The sequence below is a fragment of the Camarhynchus parvulus genome, chromosome 10, assembly GCF_901933205.1.
Source record: "Camarhynchus parvulus chromosome 10, STF_HiC, whole genome shotgun sequence".
NCBI lineage: Eukaryota > Metazoa > Chordata > Aves > Passeriformes > Thraupidae > Camarhynchus > Camarhynchus parvulus.
Window position 1 is genome coordinate 5,060,917 of NC_044580.1, and position 18,008 is coordinate 5,078,924.

General features: G+C 40.7%; 1 protein-coding gene across 5 annotated transcripts in view; it reads left to right on the top strand.

Annotated features, from left to right (window-relative positions):
• Positions 1-16,818, top strand: part of DAPK2 (death associated protein kinase 2) — a 43,652-nt gene extending 26,834 nt beyond the window's left edge. For 4 of the 5 annotated variants that reach the window (XM_030955134.1, XM_030955133.1, XM_030955132.1 and 1 more), the window contains 7 exons: positions 1,893-2,031; positions 3,459-3,588; positions 4,706-4,754; positions 5,437-5,463; positions 9,088-9,240; positions 10,671-10,716; positions 11,618-13,300. In XM_030955134.1, the coding sequence (XP_030810994.1) occupies positions 1,893-2,031; positions 3,459-3,588; positions 4,706-4,754; positions 5,437-5,463; positions 9,088-9,240; positions 10,671-10,716; positions 11,618-12,253 (1,180 nt within the window). In that variant the 3' untranslated portion in view covers positions 12,254-13,300. Of the gene's footprint in view, positions 1-1,892; positions 2,032-3,458; positions 3,589-4,705; positions 4,755-5,436; positions 5,464-9,087; positions 9,241-10,670; positions 10,717-11,617; positions 13,301-15,558; positions 15,649-15,824; positions 15,906-16,430 lie in introns of those variants that run through there. The other variant, XM_030955136.1, reaches the window with a different exon arrangement.
• The last annotated feature ends 1,190 nt before the right edge of the window (positions 16,819-18,008 follow it).

Sequence of the window (18,008 nt, forward strand, 5' to 3'; positions counted from 1 at the left end):
CTGGTTCTCCTGTTCAAGAGGAGTGCCAGGTCCATTGCTGTGCAGTGCAGTTTGGCAGGTACATGGCTTCTCTTTCCTTCTGCACATTGTCCAGGGACTTGCCCCCAGCTTTCTGTGGGGCTGTTGTTCTCTGTGTCCTGGGCCCTGCCTGGAGCCTGCTTTGCCCAAGCAGAAGCAGCCTGGAAGCAGGTTGGATTGATAAACCAGTGTCTTCTCTACAGGTTCTCTCCTCCCCAGTGTTCTCTACAACAAAACCTGTCCGGGAAGGCTGATGGTAGTGCTGAGACCCTTGGTAGGTGTCACCTAGAAAAGAAAATCAAGAGATGAAGTAACAGTCTCACAGGTTGAACAACTGAGATTAATAGAAAGGAGAAGGTGGCAGCTAAAGACAGTAGTTGCAACATATTTCCGGGTCATATAAGCTTATTTTTGTTTGCCAGGCATTTAGTTGTAACAATTGAAGCATCAAGTGACTTCTGCCCAGGTGAAAGGAGGTAACTTCTGCCAAGGTGAAGAGTCCTGCCTCACATGGATTAGAAAAGTTTCTGACTATGTGAGAAGTGTGAAAAAAACCAAGTAATCAGTGGGCAAGTCACTATGCCCAGTGTAAGTCTCTGGAACAACAAGGCACCTTGTCACCAGCAGGAACAGCAGAGGAAGCTAAGACACAAACCAAATGTCTTTGTGGCTTTGGACATGCTGTTCTTGCTTGCAGTGGACTTGTCCTTGCAGGTTGTGCAGCTGTTGACAGTAGCTTCCTCTGAAAGAGGCAGAGTAGGGAATCACCATGTTGTCACCACCAGTGTTGTGTGGGAGCCTGGGGTCAGAGGAGCGATTTCCCAAAGACTTCTGGAGCACCAGTTGTGATCTGACTTGTCTGTGACTCGTAGCACCTGAGGAACTCAAAGCATTTTGACCTGCCAGTGCTTTGACAGGCCAAGAGCTTGTTTTCCAAAATGACTGTAGAGTCTCTCAGGCCCTTTGCTTGCACTCTGAGCGCAGGTGGTTGTGCACCAGCACCCAGGAGTAACAACTGTTCTGTGGGTGTCCCCAAAACTGAATCTGAATGAGAATAAAACAATAATACTAATGACAGTGTGAACTGGCAACAATAAATGTAAACATAAATATGAATAATAGCTGCAAACAATGCCTAATTCAATATTTAGGTGATCTTGTTTTAGATAAACAGAAATATACCACTGGAACTCTCCGTAGAAGGCACAGAAATGAAAATAAAACTTATACACTAATAAGGGTGCAATGGATTTCAGTTTTGATGTGAAAATTCATAGTAACTAAGAGCACTTCCTTGATTTGGGAAAACTGGTTTTGGTACCTTCCAGCCTACTGCAATCTGCTTTCTTCTTAAAAAATTCAGCACCAAAGAAATCCTTTCCTGTTAGTTATGTCAGGCAAGAATCTGTAGTAGAACAGGGTAAGGGCTGCTCTGTAGAGAAAAGATTCTGTTGACACATTTTACTACCTCAGGTTCTGATGGGAACTGCTAAGAAAAGTAATTCTTCAGCAGTTGTTGACTCTTACAACTTGTTCATACAAAATGAAAATGTTGAAAGATAGCAGTTGTAGTGGTTAAGTTGACCTTTTGAGATAGGTGCATGTCTGGGGATTCAGCAAACAGTGTAACTCCACCCTTTGTGATCCTTGCAGCATCAATGGAAAAGCCAGTCCTTAATTTACAGGGAAGAGAGCTGAAGCCAAAAGAAGGTTTAGGCACACCTGGGACCAGAACACAAAACTCATGGTTGGCTGCATGAGTAGGCTTTTTCTAACTGTATTGAGGTTCTTTGCTGCTTTACTTTTCTTTGCTTGCATTTTTGTTATGGATTGCAGTGCAGGAGATAACAGGATGTTTTTGGTGTGTTTTACAGGGTTTCTGGAGGAGAACTTTTTGACTTCCTGGCACAGAAAGAGTCTTTGAGTGAAGAGGAAGCAACCAGGTTCATCAAGCAGATTTTGGATGGTGTGAATTACCTTCACTCTAAGAAAATTGCTCACTTTGATCTAAAGGTAAAGATGTTGCTTTAGTCTTTGGCTGATCTGGAGCTGCTACTTTTGATATTTAATATGGGTAAGGTCAGGTGGTTATTGAAGATGTTGCAAGAATTGCAAGGTAGAAATCAGAAAGCATAAATAAAGAATCATTAAACTGACAGTGACTATCAAATGACCTATTATATATTCACTAAATTACTCTCCTGGGTTTTAAAGGACAGAGTGTGGAGTTCAGCAAGTGTTAAATTAGAGATGTATTTTTAAGCAGTGATCTGATCAGACAGAGGATATTTCATCATTATCTCATCATTTGACAGGGCTCCCTTGCCTGCAGTGGAGCTATAATGGTTTATACCACCTAAGGAATAAAACAGTCCTCCATGAGGTAGTGACAGTGACTTTTTCTATATCAGTCTGTTCTGTCTGTTCTAAAGAAGCTTACCTTATGTGTCTGTGGTCAACATATATGCCCTAGATCCATGAAAGAAAACCAGGCTTGTTACCCTGAGGCTAAAACATGGTTGGTCCAATGACTGTGAGAATAAATTATTCATATGCTCTGTTTCCCAGTGCAGCTCTGACTGAGAGAATGTGTTAGCAGGAGCAACTTCCACGTTAGATTCTGCTGTGGAAAAGCCAGGCAGCTGCCAGCAGGGAATCAGACTCTCTCGCTGCTGCCCTTGAAGTTATGATTAAGTTATGACAGATTAATGCATTAAAGCTCATCATGGGAGATAAATTGAACCCATGGTTACTCTGAAACCTGTGAATTCAGGCCATGGTAGGGAGTAGGTAAGGCTGAGAAATTTAGTTGAAGAAAGGACTTTATGAAATATGTTTCATCTGGTAAAAAGTAAAGTCTGTGGTTAAACATGTTAGTTTTGATTTCACAGTTCAAGCTTCAGCTTTGTCTTACAATGCTGTGAGAATGCCACATGTTCTTTTAATAGCTTGGTATGATCTAGGACCTCTGATCCAAACTGTTTGCATTTTCTGGACTGTTCAGCTGGTAAATGCTGAATCTTTTCTTGGCTTTGTTGCAGCTGTGAATTTAATCTCATACAGAAGTTGGTTTGTCCTTCCCTGAATAGGTTCAGCATTTACCAAAACATCTTCCATTGGCTTACAATACAGTATAGAGTCAACTGGGCAAATATTGTGAAGTGTAAATTCCAAGAACAGATCAGTAAAATTGCTGTCAGCAAAATATTGTGCTGTGCAGCTGTCACTCAGGGCTGGGCAGTAGCATTTTGTCTGCAAACACCTGCACTGCTTCAGCTGCCTGATACCTCAGTCAAAACAACTGTAAATGGTTAAGCACAGGGATGTTTTTCTTATTTGATGATGGTGTATATGCAAAGGAAAAAAAGCACTTGAAAGCTCTGTTACTTTCCAAGATATTAATATTTTAATAACATAGATCTATCTTTTGTCTTTTTTAGCCTGAAAACATTATGCTTCTAGACAAGAATATCCCTATTCCACACATCAAACTCATCGACTTTGGCTTGGCTCACAAAATAGAAGATGGAGTTGAATTTAAAAATATATTTGGAACTCCAGAATTCGTAGGTGAGTGACACGTTCCTTTGTCTTACTTTGCAAATTTCAGAGGAAGTTGAGACATCTTGTCAAAGTTAAAAATTGAGGGATAGAAGTAGTTTTGATCTTATTTCTGTCAAGGCCACTTAAATCCAGAGTTTTACATTATTTTTCTGGAGTAAGCAAAGGTGCTTTCTGTAAACCAGAAGTACTACTCCTGTGAGATTAGGCTGCTGCCAAATAAATATTTAGAGATGTAAATTCAGGATTGAGATTGTGAAGCTCTGCATATACAAATTATAATCTTTTTACTTGTTGCCTGGGATAAGTAGATCTCTGCGTTGTGGTACATGAGTACACAATTACATGGGTATCTGTCATTGCTTTGTAAATAAAACCACCTCACAATGTACACCTGCTGAGTACCCTCATGTCCCCTTACATTTTTCCATGTGGTTCTCTTTTTGATCCTCACTGGTCATAATTCTGATCTGACTCGCCTGGCTTTTAAGTTATTCCTGCTCCTTTCTACTAGTTTCTATTTTGGGGTTTGTTTGGGGGCTGGGTAGAGAATTGTAATTAATATTCCAGTTAAACACAGCTGTTACAGATAATTCTTTCCAACTTATTTCACCCTTGCTCTTTTCTCTTCACGCAGTCTTATATGGGGATGTTTTCCAATGAGGAAATGTTTCTTATAAAGATAAGTTTCTTATAAAGATAAAGAGTTTGACATGGATAGCAGTGTAGTCTGGCAAGTTATTTCAATCTCTTGCTCAAGGGCTCTTTCTGACTGGCATTTATGAAGTTGCTATAATGGCACCAGTTAAAAAACAAATCTAAAGCTCATGCTTAGGGGCAGCAGCATTCTTGGGAGGTGAAATAATTTGTTATTTGTTGTAATTTGCAGTATAATTACTATATAATATCTGTTTTACCCTTATTCTTGAGTTGCATTATGCTCCAAGTTACGCTACGTGATCTCTTCTGAACAGTTGTATTTGGGCTGTAAAATTATAAACAATGTATTCCCTAACTAACTTTTCCCTCCTCCCCTTCTCCCTCTTGGTAATTCTTAGTCTGCTACTCCAGCCTGGTAAAAATTTGTTACCTAAGTTGCTGCTGTTTGATTAAATGTTTCTTACAGCTCCAGAAATCGTAAACTATGAACCACTTGGGCTAGCTGCAGACATGTGGTAAGTTCTATAATGTGTTTGTGCTTTCTTTTTCTGGTTACTGTACAATTACTTTTTCCTATTTTGCTCTTAATAGAATCCATTGCACCACAACAAATTTAAAAAAAACCCAAACAAACGAAAACTTAAATACAATTAATGAGTCTTTGTTCTGTCATTCTGTTTTTATACATTATTTTAAATTAAAAGACAAGCATTTAATTTCTGCAAAATTACATTGAAAAACTGGAGTGATGGCAGTTCCAGAGTTAATTGTTTGCCACTGTCCATGCAGAGGAGCACTCTGAGAAGGAAACATGTTCCTGCAGAGCTTGTGACAGCTTTATTTGTAAGAGCCCTTCACGCAGAGGAGACCTGTGTACTAATGTGATGGGAAGGCAGGCAAAAGAGGTCACCCCAAATCAAATATCCTGTTTTTGCTCCTCTGTGTTTCATGTGTGCACTGTAGTAAGCACCCACTGAGTAGAAATACACAGACTTCCAATATCCACATTACTTGATGTTATATGAAAAATTATTTTTTTCCTCAAAACCCTGTTCTGTAAGAGATGTTTGCAGTTATCTAAAGTCACAATGGCTCTCCTGCCTCTATTGCAGCTACTATTGACTGTTGTGTATTCTGCACATTAGGAAGAATACTGGTCGTGTAGAACCCCTGCAATTAATGTCCTTTGTTTTTTAGGAGCATAGGAGTCATCACCTACATACTGTGAGTACAACAATTCACTCCTGCAGAAATGTTCCTAAAGCTCCGTGGCACTAGTACAGAACAGTTCTTCCCTTCAGCCATTTAGGGACCTGCACATGTGTGGTGAGCAGGGGTTTGTCTAAAAGACAGGGGTTATCCCACAGCCTTTTCAGTTTAAAATAAGGAGTAAAAGAAGAGGGGCATCACTAGGCATTTCTGTATTTTGTGGGATTTCATCAGTTCCAAATGGTAGAGGATGGAAAAGCCAAGAAGATTAATAGCTCCTGGAGTGACTGTGAGTTGCCAGCGTGAGAGCATAGAAACAGAAAGTGTAACAGTCCCATTTACAAGTTGGATTATTTCAGGTGGAAACAGTGAAGTTTTTATTTGCTTGTAAAGGTAGCAGTCTAGATTATTATGCATAAGTAAGGTCACCCATTTCAAAAAGGTGAATTTAATCTGAAAGAGGAGCAGAGAAGTTGACCCTGGAAGCTGATAATTCAACTTACAGGAGAAAAAAAAGGGTTTGTTAAAGCTAGTAAAGCAAAGGTTGGTTGGAGAGATCATCATAGTCAGTAGGCATAAAGGCAAAATAGATCACAGAATACTTTTTAGATACAGATTCTCTTTGGAAGAAAAGCGTGTCAACTGGTGGTGAATAAATAAAGAGGGAATTATGATGTGCTCAAGGTCTCAAATAAATGAGTTTCTGTGGGTATCTGAGGACAAGTAGTTGAGAGTTTTAAGATGGAGCTTGACAACCTGGGAAACTACTTGTGTGACAATGAATGCATGCGACAGAGGAGCAGCACTCCTTGCTTTTCCTCTCCTTTGACATGAGAATTGCAGGAGTAGACAGTGATCCTTGATCCTACCTACTTCCATCGAAATCCTGTGACTCCTGGGGAGCAGGGAGCTGACACTGCTTGCTGGGAATGTCACACCCATGGCTTTGGCTGTTCCTTGTGATACTCAGAGAAATAACTTGCTGCCAGACTTGAAGGAGGTGGACTCCTGTATTAGATGGATTTACACTACACATTTCAGGCATCAGGACAAATACAGTGGCTTGAAGGGGAAGGATTGTCTTTTCAGTGTGGAAAATTAATCTTGGCCTATGCATAAGGGTTACACCCCAAAAGCTGTAGAAGAGAGGTAGGGTCTGAGGAATCAGATTCAGTGCAACAAATTCCCTTCTTTTCTGCAATGCCTTCAACTCAGGTACAGGGATTTAAAATACTGTCCAGACCCTTGCTTTTTATCAGCACTCTGATCTGCACTGACACACCTGTACTTGCCAGGACATAAACTTTGTGAATTGGTAAAATGGGTATTCCTATTTGATGAGAGGAAAACTTACGAGTTGAGGTCAAGCAGTAGGTGGGAATACTTAGCATGTGATTAGTGATGCACAGAGCCAGCTTCTCCTCAGATCTTCCTGTTATACTGAGGGGTCTGTGCTGGAACAGAGTAAGGGAGTGGTTCCTGTACTGCATCCAGCACAGAAGAGCTGTTTTACCTGCTTGGCTACTAATGATTGTTGTGGTCATTGAGGTAGAAAAATGTCTCCACACAAATGATCAGGAAAAAAGAGCACAATTTTTACAGTGGGAGGGATCAGCTTGCATGATAGGCTATGGACGAGAGATTTGCATGCCTTCAACTCATATTGCCTCCTAGTTTTAAAGCCTTTTGCTCAGAAGTGTTCTGAATAATGGGGGTGTGTCTATGATACCACCTACTTTAGCAAACGTGGCAGCAATCAAATAGATGCCATCATCAGGTGTAGAGTGCAAAATGCATCCAAGTCCTCCATTCAGTAATTCTGCGATGATTCAGTGGGTTATAAGGGCAAAGCCTTTATTACTGAGGTCTGCTGGTACATATTTACAGGCACTGAGTCAGGATATGACAAAAGCCAGTTGCATTGGATATTAGGATTTGAGAATCCTCCCATTTCACAGATTTCAAAACTGAGCCCCAAAGAGAAAAAAAGAAAAAATCAGAGAATAGCGGACTGTTGATTTTGGCTTCCAACAAAGGGCCAGAAGGTGGAATTACAGCTGCTTCATGGCATAATTTGGGGAAGGGGAAGAGAAGCCAAGGCCTTAGGGCAGGTTTCCAAGTTGCAGTTTTGGAGCAAAGCTCATGGTCTGTGGAGAGATGCCTACTTGTAGCCAGCAGAAATGGAACCAAGGCTTAAGAGAAAGTATGTTAAACCCCTTAAGAATTGAGACTGACTGTGGTTTATGAGATGAAATTTACTGCATCAAAGACAACTGGAGGACCTCACTCATGCTCCCCTGCTTGTTTCAGATGCTTTGGTGGTGTTGTGTGATTGTAGAGGGGGGAGGAAGCAGTTTATGCACTTGAGTGTTTATTCTGTGGATAAGATCACATATGGTAGCTGGGGATTGGGCTGAAAGGCTTGGGTGGTCCCATCTAACTTTCTGCTTATCCCCCAGTATTCCCAGCCAACCTGGTGGTGGCAATACAGACAGAGTTTGTTGAGAGTGGGATCATGTAAGCAAATGGTTTAGTATTCAAAACCTCAGTTTAGTTCCCTGGAGTTTGCTGCAGTCCTGTTTTGAGCCTACTGCATCCTGAAACTGTTATCAAAGCTGGACATAATAGATAAGCACAATAATAGTCCAGAAGATTATAAGAAAAGGGGTGAGATCAATCTCCTTGGTATAAATAACATTTCCCGTAAACCAGAGTTTTGCAAGTCAGCATCTTTTTGTGTTGGGGAAGAAGGAGCCTGGAGGAAAGCGAGGGCAGAGGAGTCTGGGAGAACTCTGTTCTGACACAAGTTTTATGGAGCAGAGGTGCAGAGTCATCAAAGATGAAGGTTGACAATCACAGCTGAGAGATGGGCAAAGCAGCAGGAAACATTTTTCTCAAGTCAAGATTGCTAAATGGCATATTTTTATGATGCTGTCTCCATTACATCCTTGCAGTTGGAGCAGGATGTCAAGAGAAAGAAATTTTGTGTTGTCCTGAAACATTTGGATTTTATTGCAGCCAAAGCCCTTTTGCTTGTGGATTCCTTTTACTGAGCAGCACGGCCCTGCCTCTCCAGTGGAGCTGGCTCCTAGGCAAGGCCATGTGCCTGGCTTCTGATCATATGTTGTATTTTGCTTCCAGCTGAGAAAGGTCTCTTGGTTGAACCCACTGTGCAGAGAACTCATCAGCAGCTTTGCAGAGAGAAAAGTAGGGGCAGAGCTTTTCCTTCCTGAAGAAGAACTACAGAAACACTACACTATCAGCTTGAAGGTTATAGAAGCTGCAGCCTGGTAGTCTTTGTGGGCTCACAGGGATAGAGACTCTCCTGAGCGAAACTTCTTCTAGTTTGATTAGCAATGACTTAAATGAGGCACTCAGGAGAGGAGCATCTCCTGAGTGCATTTCTCTCTGTGTGCATGCATTAGTGCTCCACTAGAGACTTCCAGTGCAAGTCTGGCTCAGCTAAGTGAGCCACAGCTGTAGTGAGCCAAAGCTGGCCATGTTTTTTCCTACATGGCAGAGCTGCTTCAACACAAGAGCCACAAATGTCCTAAGAATATATTCCACGGTCACTGTAATTTCATTATCGGACTTCTGCTGTTTATTTTACCAACTGATTCCTCTTTCTGGCTCATCTAGGCTTAGTGGTGCATCACCTTTCCTTGGAGAAACTAAACAAGAAACACTTGCCAACATCACAGCTGTGAATTACGATTTTGATGAAGAATTTTTCAGCAATACTAGTGACCTGGCAAAAGACTTTATTCAGAAATTACTGGTGAAAGATACACGGTAAGCAAATATTCAGAAAGATCCATTTATCTCTAAAATAAACCTGGTGAAATGTGGCTTGACGAGTGAAAAAGATCTTCTTGCAGTGTGTATTGCCAGTCAAGAGCAAGACAGGTGGATGCTGCTGTGACCCTAGTTAATCACTGCATCCACAAATCCTGAGGAGAGGAACCAAATCTCCTCAGCTAAATGCCATGTTCAGGACTGAATTCTCACCTCAGTCAAGCTGGCACAATAGGGTGTAGCTGAAGGGCTGAAAATGATGTGCACAGTCTTGAGTTCAGGGTAACCACCACTCCACTATTTCAGTTTCTTATTAACTACTCTACTAAGGAGGTGATACCATCCCAGAATATGCCCCCAGTGGTGCAATGCCAGAAAAATCAGTACATGTGCTGATATGGAGTTGTTCTAAGTCTCTGTATCTGTGGCAGTCACCTAAGGGTTTGTGTGACAGCTATGCAGATCTTTGTTCCCAGGTAACAGGAACCACTGTTTTTGGGTTGTTTTTTTTTTTTTTTTTTTTGGGTTTTTTTAGTTTAGTTTAATTTTGTTTTACTTGCTTTTAATAAAGTGCACACCGAGGTAGCATCTCCTTCCCTGTAACCTTTTTTGTCCTGGAGGAAAGTCACACCATTGTGATTCTTTCTAATGGCTTCATTAGGGGAGAAAATAGCTACGAGAGAGAAGGAGCTGTTCAATGAAGATTTCTGCAAATCATCAGGCCTCAGTGTGGGGTAGAGTAGGTGTTTGATGAGAGTTTTGCACAGGTCTAGCAGCTCCAAGGAGAAGTCAGTGCTGTTGGTATTTGTCCCGTGTGCAGACATGGTGCCTGTGCAGTGCTGTTTCTGTCTTTGAGTCTCAGTGCTCTTAACATGCTGTTCCCCAAACTGCTACAATGCAGAAGGAAGTTAGGTTTGATCCACTTTGATTAGGTTTGCTGTATTCCTCTCAGAAATGTTGCTTTTAGGAAACAACAGCTCCTGCAGTGCTGAAATACTGTGTTCCAGAGGACAGCTTTGGTATAATTACTGTTGGTGATCTCTGGTATAATTACTGTTGATTCAGACACAGATGTATCAAAGGTGTATAGCAAGAATGTATTTTCTAACACGTCGGATGAACAAAACAAAGGAATGTTGTATAACTTTTTATGGAAGGGTGCACAAAAGTACAGGTAGATTTTGATGAAATAAGAATTAAAGTTGTGCGGAGTAAGGACAGTTACCTACTGAAGTTTAGAACAGTAACTAAACTGCACACAAGCAGTGTGCCTCAGGGAGAAACATAAGCTTGAAATTTGAGGGTTTTTCCTGGAATTATCCTGATAAAAGCTTCATAGGAAGCCTGGGAAGAGTGTGGGTCAATGGACTTCTGTACCAAGTATTTATCATTCAAGTTTTTGGGTTGTTTTTTGTGTTGTTTTTTAGGAAGCGGCTTACGATTCAGGAAGCTCTATCTCATCCATGGATAACGGTAAGACTGAATAAAGAAAAAGATCTTGTTTTTTTCCATGAGCAAAACAGAGATCATATTCTCTTACTGGTGTGTTAAATGGAAAACTGCCCTCTAAGTACTTTGTGATTGATGCTGGGTGACTCAAAGAGAGGTACAGGGAGAAAATTGCTTGGGTCTGACCAAATCCTTGGATTTCTGCAAATTACTTCCTTTATTATGATAACATTCAAAAAGAGAGTAACAAAGCTCTGATGTTTATTACACATTACAGTACCCATATTGGACTGGGCTTTGCATTTTTCCATTTCTCTCTGTTTGCATGGGCATATACTGTGTGTTGGCTTTTGTGCTTTCTTGAATTGAAAGCTGACTGCAATCAATATAGAAAATATGATTTCTCTGGAGAGAGAACTGCTGTGTACCCCGTGTTCTGGTTTGCTTACATTTGTGTGTCTGTATGTATTTTTCCATCATAAACATTGCTTGCTTATGTGGATAAGTCTCTTACTGAAAATACATTTAGCTAGTCTCAGCATGACTAATGAGGATTTTTGAAATTCAGTTTTTGCTTTGCATTGCACAGAAGTTGGAGTGGTATTAGGGTTGTTGGTTTTCCTCTTACAAATATTGACAGCATTGACACTATTAATTGCTAAAAATTAGCATGAAAATAAATTGCAGCCATGTTGTTTGCACTCATCACATTGGAATGAAAAGCATTTGTCACATTCAGTTCTGGGCTTATGTGTTTGGTGTTTGTTTCTTTTAATCAAATGCACGAAGGAAAATCTTTGTGAGCAAAGAATCTCCCAGCATTGTGGAAGCCCTTTGTCCCTGCATCCTTTGTGTAGACTTTTTGAATCGCTGCAGTCTTGTAAATGTTCAGTAATATTGGTTCCTCTGTCTGACGACTCACCAGCTGAAAGATGAAACCAAAGTCCAGGAAAACAAGAAGGTGGAGAACGTGCAGCTGAAGACAAAACGCCTGAGGGAGTACACCATAAAGTGCCACTCGAGCATGCCCCCCAACAACACCTACATCAACTTTGAGCGCTTTGCCCGCATTGTAGAGGACATTTCCCGTGTGGAGCAGGGCTTCAGCACCTTGGCTGCATCCCACGATTCCTTGCAGGAGGACATGGATGCTCTGCTTTCTATTTATAATGAGAAAGAAGCTTGGTATAAAGAAGAGAGTGAAAGCGTGAGGCACACGCTGTCGCAGCTGAAGTATGAATACCGTAAAATGGAGTCCCTGAAAAGGCACTTGCACGAGGACAGTGAGGCTGTCGGCGCCAGTCTCGCAGGCGTGTGTGGGAAATATGCTGAGCTGCAGAGCCAGTATGAATCCCTCAGGCAGGAACTTTCTGAGGAAATCAAGTGGATACAGGATTTAATGAGCAGTTTTCAACTGGAAAATGAAGCCTGTGTGAATGGAAACTTTCACTCTGTTTTCAACAAAGATATTAATGAATCACTAATGGAGCTGTTGAATAGATCTTGCTGTGAAGAATTTCTTGCAGGGTTGAATCTCGATGTGACAGAATCCCAGCAGTAACACTGAGATCAGGCTAAGTGCAGGGTTTGTTGCTTGTTTCAATGTACATCAGTTTAAAAAGGTTCTGGTGCATAGATTCTACACAAAAACATGACCTAGAATTGAAGTAGAAGTTCTGATGTATTGCACAAGCTGCTGACCAAGGCCATAATGTCCCAGTGGTTTGTAGTGTTGAAGTTGTTTTGTTTTTTTCCTGTGTTCAGTGTCTGAACTTGCAGGAACAAGATTATCACAGTGGTATGGACACATCTAACACCAAAACCTTTGGTATTGCCTATATTTTACTCTGTGTCATGTATTACAGTTCCTAAAGATTACTAGGTAATTAATGTGGAATAAAGAATAAGTCATTCTGTACTTACTAGAAACTGGGTGCCTGGAAACTAATAAAAAATCCCCTCAAAGCATCTTTGGTTGGCTGAAGGAAACAGTTGGATAGCCCGGCTGCAGACAGTTCTATACACCTTATGATACAAGTATTTGTAAAGGTTAAATCTGTAAATTAAAGCAAATGGTGTAGTAATTTAGCTAATACTGTGGAAATTTGCTGTGAAATGGCTGTCAATGAAGAATTTTAGGATTAGTGTTTAGGCCAATTGTGCAGGGTGAACTCTTTTACCATCAAAGGTAAGGTGAATTTTAAATGAAAGGATTAATCGACAGCTGAGTTTCCTGTCCTGTACCAAAGAAATTCTATTCAAAAGACACCATTGGGAACTTGTAATGATGAAATGACTGTGCAATTTTGCAGTGCAAATGTCAATTTTAGACTAAGTGATAATATGGTCATCTGGTTTGTTTTCTACAGTGAAGAAAATTACAAAGCCACAACTAACTTAATCTATGGCATCTATGGTGTGGCATTTGAGACTAGTGTTCTTGCTATAAAGATTTTTTTCCTTAGGTTTTATAAAGTAAAAGAAAACCCAACCTTGAATCATGCCCTGCTGTCTTGTATTTCAAAGAAGTCATTTGATTATACTGTATTAATATGCACAGATGTACCAATCTCATTTTTGAACACAATAAATAGTTATTTATGCAGGATGCAGTTGTTCCCTGACTGAAAAAGACACCGAGCTTCTGTGGGCATTTGCTGCATGGTGACTGTTGTGCAACTACAAGAATCAGCGAGATAACAGCTCTAGTCCAGCTAGAGTGAATCTTTACATATATGTATTAGAGTTTATCTTTCACTGCCCCTCCTCCCTCCTCCTTTTGCAGAGAAGTTAATGACCTAAATAAACTGAATTGTTGTTCTTCCTAACATGATTAAGAATAATGTTTCCTAATTTGAGATAAAAAGATAAAAGCATACTCTCATCTAATTTTTTGCAGAGTACAGTGGACCCATTTACTGCTGTCCTCACAAAGATGTGCAGAGGCTGAGGCAAATTCAGAATTGTGAAAATAGTTATTCACTTGGGATATTGTTGCTCCCATCATTGTACTGGAAGGAGAATGGAGACTGGATGTGCTCTCTGTGTCATTGTTCTTGGCACAATATGTGAAATTTTCAAAAGCTTCTATAGTGTAGATAGCCAGGATGTGACCTTGGCAAGCTGGCGCTGATGGCTGGGGAGAATTGGGCTCTACTGTGACAAATAGGATTGAGCATTTTGCATGTGTCCATTTTTTATTGTTTCAGAATGCTTCTGCAGGTTTCTTTGAGCTGGAAGACCCATTCTAAAAGCTGTCCAGGAGAACTGGAACACAGGATTTTATTGTCAGGGGGAGAGAGCCTTAATTTCTAAAATGTAACTTAAATCTTAGTGGGAGTTAGAATTTGCAGAAAGCACTCTCAAGAAAGAGAGTCTGCCTCTCCTCAGCCATGATCTCATATTCTTTGTTCATATTGATTTTCTTTACAAACAAATGCACTGGCACGATGCAAAGGAGCATTAAATGAGGCCACCTTGTTCCTGAGCATGTTTGGGTGAGGGCAGTGTTGTTGTAACTCTGTCCTTGAGGCTAATCACACACTGCTTTTGAGAAGAGATCCTGATGATTTGAGAGAATGACATGGTCACTGGGTTGCAGGGGACTTAAAATGAAGAGGTGGTTATTAGCACTCTGCAGTAAAGTGAGTTATTTAGAGTCAGCGATGGTTCTGAAAGGGCACTGGGAAATTTTTCATAATGATTGTACAGCTGACATTTAGCCAGTGACGTTTTTTCCACTTCAAATTGATTTCTGCTCACCTGTTGCACCAAGCTGGCTGTTTGCAGCGTGAGGAAATTATATTTAATGTTTAATTGTCGCAGTTCTGTTGAATGCAAATGGTGTGTACATCTAAATGAGAAGGGGGCCCAGCTGATAGCTTGGCTCCTTAAAGTGCTGCTGAGATACGTGCAAAAATGCTAAACCTACAGCATTTGATGAGAAGAGTGAATTTGTTGTCTCAAACGTTTTAAATTATTTTGCTGAAAAAGATGTTTAAATCCTCACTGATGTGTTTTCCATTCTCCTTTGGTACTCTTGCTGTTTCAGGTGCATGGCTTGGCTGCATTCCAGTCCAGTTCAGTACAAATATTTCTGGGTTATCCACCTCCTACATACACAGATCAGAACAGCTGGAATGGTTGTCACTCCATACTCTTTGAAGGACTGATTCCTGGCCTTTCTCTTTTCACTCTTGTCTGATCTGGTTTTGAACCATTTCTTTCTTGCAATCTATCAGATTTGGTTTTAAGGTTTATGCAAATTTTGAGTACTTTTGGAGGTGAAATGTGCTTCATTTTCAGAAGGACTGTGTCAGCATTTGTGGAACATCTGTTTCTTAACACCAGGTTGACATCCCAAGGACTAGGCACATGTCTGAATTCTGATCTATATTCTTCTTTATTCCTATTTTTCAATTGTCAGATATTGCACTTATTGCCTGGGTGTCAATGCCTTGTGCTGTCATACTCTGGCTATGGTTAAAGGGCAAAGCTGAAGTTTTTTTCAGATAACATGTATCCTTATCACTAATACTACATGACAGCTACCTTTGTTCCATTTTATTACAGTGATGTCATCTAGAGAAAAGGGAGATGGGGCAGGTGTGCATGAGAAGCACCTTAGCAACTTTACAGAGTGAAAGCACAGCCTTAGCACCCACTAGTTTTAGGATTTTATTTGTGATCAAAAGGGTCCTGTCTAGGCCCAGAGTGGGCTAGATTTAATTCTTTTTGTATGAAAAAACCTGTATGAATCTGTAGCTTCCCCAGATTCTTTCAGCTAGCTCTGGTTTGCATGAGGTATCTTGCATATTTTATGCACCAAAGGGAGCTGAAGAATAAAATTGCTCTTTTATCTTCCAGCCCATGGACAAGCAACAGGCTTTGGTTCGGAAAGCATCTGTTGTTAACATGGAAAACTTCAAAAGACAATATGCTAGACGGCGATGGAAGGTATGACAACAAACCTTTAATCCTTCTCACATGTGGCTTCCCAAGCCTGATGGGATCAGAGGGCAAGATAGAGCTTGAATGTAAAATTGTAATAGGCAGTAAATGAATGAAATGTGTTTGGGTATGTCTGCACTGGGTATGTGTGATCAGATTGGTTTTCCTCCCTCTCTGCACAGCTTTCGTACCGCATTGTTTCCCTGTGCAACCACTTCTCGCGCTCGCTGGTGAAGAAGGTCCTGACACAAGATGAGAATTTGGTAGGTGCATTCCTCACACGGGAAGAAGAGAAGAGCTGGTCTTACTGTGCAGTCATTTTTGCTGTCCTTCATGGATGCACAGCCCAGCAAGACAGCAGTGGCTTGGAGTGGAAAACCAGAGGGGACCATGGCATCATTTGTGTCTTTAATGCTGCTGTATGTTCTGTTACTGTGACAGGAATCTTGTGCAGGGAGAGCCAGTGACTTGCTGGACCTTCTAGAGGCTAAGCACATTATTGTGTAAAGGAGCAGCAAGGAGCCTGCAGATGATGTCTGGATCGCAGGCAGGCAATGACCGTGGGGTGTAACTGAGATCTGAGCAATTGCAGGGAAGCTCACTGCTTTGTGCCCAGCTCTGTGATGGAGAGTGGGGGACCCTGGCACTGCCTGTGACCTTCTGAAGTGAAACGTTATGGGCTCTATTAGCTCTGCTCTTCTCAGTAGATGATACTGATAATATTGGAACAGCATGTTTAAGAGCATGGTATCTGATTGACATGAGACTTTGTGGTCTTTCTATTTCAGAGAAACTGTGAAAGTGACAATGAGGATCTTTCACAAAGGAAAGCCCCTCCTCAGAGGAGAAGCAGCATATCATAATGGGATGAGAATTCCGGGGGCAGGAGACAGGAAACTTTCATCCTTGCTGAAGCAAGCAGCCCTGGCAGCAGACTTGGACTTCTTGTCTAAGTCCTTGGTCCAACTACCCCAACAACTGGATGATGGTCTTAAATGCCTACTAAGCATTTTAGAAAGTTGGGAATCAGGATTCCCAAGGAAATGCTACAGCACAAGCACCAGCTGGAGTGCTTTTATATGTTGAGTGTTTCAGTGATACTTCAGTGATACTGATGTCAACTGCACTCAGGGTGTAGGGTTTCTACTGATGATCTTTACTGCAGAGTAATTCACATTCCGCACAGTGGTTAAGACTGTGGGCATTATTATTTCAGTCAGGGAATTGCTAGCGAGTCATAAGGATTTTCTTTAAATTCAGTTTTTATAATTGTTAATAGCATAAATATTTGATGGCAAGTATCTGACAGGTTTTGTTAGCTGTATGCAGTACTCTGTTACTGCTGCCACTGAAAAGAAGATCACAAAGTCATTACATATCATAACCTTGATTTTGTGAACCTGGCAGTAAATAGTTCTGAAATGCAACAAGAACTGTGCTCTGGCCATGGTCTCTGCCTGAGGATTAGCACAACTCTCATTGTTAGTGTGAGTGTAACTGACTGTGGCACTGAGGTAGGCCATGGCAATTTTTGGATGAAAAAGAGAAAAAAAATCTGTAGTGATTTATATACACCCAAATACAACATTTTCATGGAATGATGACAGGATGCCTCATCAAAAAAAGGACATTTGTAAACCTAAAGCATGCAAAGAAATAGTCTTTATTAGACTTTGTTATTGCTGTCAATATTATTTATTTTCAGCAAATTGGAGACTCTTTAACACCTATTTGTATAGGTGCTGTTTACATGTAACCCAGACTGCAGACACCTGTATTTTATTCAGAGAGTTGTACCCAAAATTGAGGAAATAAGCACTTTGATATTGATGTAATATCTTTGCACAGGGAAGTTGCATCATTTAAAAGATATTAGTTTCTAAGCCAGTATTGTTCAATTGGTACCAAAAAATGTGCATAGACTAGGGTATGTTTTCATTGAATGTGTTTGCTGTTAGAAGTTCCTATTTATTTTGTGATTTAATGAATTAAAAATCAGAAAACAAGTCTATTGGAAACAACTATAGATGGACAAGGAAACTGATTTTGTTTGGCTTTACACTTGTCACCTCTAGGCTGAGGTTTTAGAGCAGAAGGTGTTGAAAACTAGTATCAGGTTAATTTTGATGGCTTCCAGTTTCTAAGACAGAAATAAAAATATGCTACTTATATTTGTAACTTTGTATCCTTGCTTAGTTGGAGACTAAAATGCAGTTGATAAGAAATTACTTCTGTGAAAGGAAGGAAATGTATGAGAAACTTTGGAGGAGAGGCAGAACGTAGGATTTGATGGAAGAAACATAAAATGAGGGAGGGAGTGGGAGGAAAAAAGCAGTGGAGACGAGTGAGTATGAGAGGGATGTGGA